This window comes from Bactrocera neohumeralis, unplaced genomic scaffold, assembly GCF_024586455.1.
Source record: "Bactrocera neohumeralis isolate Rockhampton unplaced genomic scaffold, APGP_CSIRO_Bneo_wtdbg2-racon-allhic-juicebox.fasta_v2 ctg4005, whole genome shotgun sequence".
NCBI classification, from domain to species: Eukaryota; Metazoa; Arthropoda; class Insecta; order Diptera; family Tephritidae; genus Bactrocera; species Bactrocera neohumeralis.
Genome location: NW_026091136.1, coordinates 2,082 through 3,306, shown reverse-complemented (window position 1 = coordinate 3,306; position 1,225 = coordinate 2,082). Strand labels below are relative to the sequence as shown.

General features: G+C 36.4%; 1 protein-coding gene across 1 annotated transcript; it reads left to right on the top strand.

Moving 5' to 3' along the window:
- Window positions 1–213: 213 nt before the first annotated feature.
- LOC126767098 (putative gustatory receptor 58a) lies at window positions 214–713 on the top strand (the record flags this gene model as incomplete). The annotated part of the gene is made up of 2 exons (XM_050484705.1): window positions 214–534; window positions 594–713. Coding segments are annotated over exons 1-2 (441 nt in total), but the record flags the coding sequence as incomplete, so codon positions are not given.
- Between the last annotated feature and the right edge of the window lie 512 nt (window positions 714–1,225).

Here is a 1,225-nt window from a genome sequence, read left to right as displayed (position 1 = left end):
CAATTTCTCTCAAATTCATTTCTGGTTGCCGGTATACATCAATTTGTGTACGCGCTCTACTTGCTGCGGCAACAATTTACATGTGTCAACGAGTTGATACGCCTTTGGCTATGCAAAGTGCGGTCACTAAAAAATATTAAGGATACATTTTAACCGCAATCCTCCAAAGAGCTAAACAGTCAGCTGAGCACGCGCTTGTTGGAACTGGATTTAATGCATTCGGATATTCAATATTTGACTGTGAGCGTTTTCGAGCTATTCTCCCTACCTTTTGCGGGCTTCTTGTTGCGACAATTTGGCATCAGCATTAATATACTCTTCAGTGCCGTACAATTCATTAACAATCGCATAAAAGTAGGTACAGCGGATGCTATTATAGGTACACTACTGATTGTACTTTTCTTTACGGATGCTCTGTTGCTGATTTCGTGGGTCAACAGGGTTGTGCATGAATGTAATTTATCCGCGGAGCTGCTACGCGAATGTACCACTATAGTCAGTGGCTGTAAACACCAGGAAGAGCTGAAGCAGCAGGTGTGTTGAATTAATTTCATATTTGAAAAATTATGTATTTTAACTTGCGTAATTTTCAGCTGGAGTTTTTGGCTCTGCGTCTCAGTTGTCATCGTCTGCGTTATAAGGTTTTCGGTCTTTTCAAATTCAATCGTAAAGAGTGTCTGAACGGTTTATTTGCCATTTCTATTTATATAACGGTACTTATGCAATTTGATATGCATAAAAACCAGGCTTCAACTTTTTGAAAATTATCTTAAAAAAATTATATTCAAAAACTGGGATCTTTTTCTACAATAAGTTTATGCGTATTCACTTTATACTATAAATTAAATATTTCACGATTTCAAATTCGTCTCATGAGACTGAGACATCTTTTGGAGGAAATTTTATGGGAGCTTTGGTATTTAACGTCAAGTAACATCCAAGCCATTGAGCTTTTATAACTGTTTTTATATGAACATTATTTTCTATAATACTATGATAGGATAGGATAATATGATTAATTCAGTATATATCGACAAGTCTAAAATAGTATGAGGTTTAAAGTTCAATATGCCTCATATCTCGACATTTCTCTCATCTGCATCACCTAGAGTACAAATTGGGAAAGCTGACGAATTAATCCGGCCTTAAGCATTTTAATGGTTGTGGGTTGTGCTACCGGGAGATAACCACATTAATCCTTATTCTCTTAAGTTGGAACATTGGG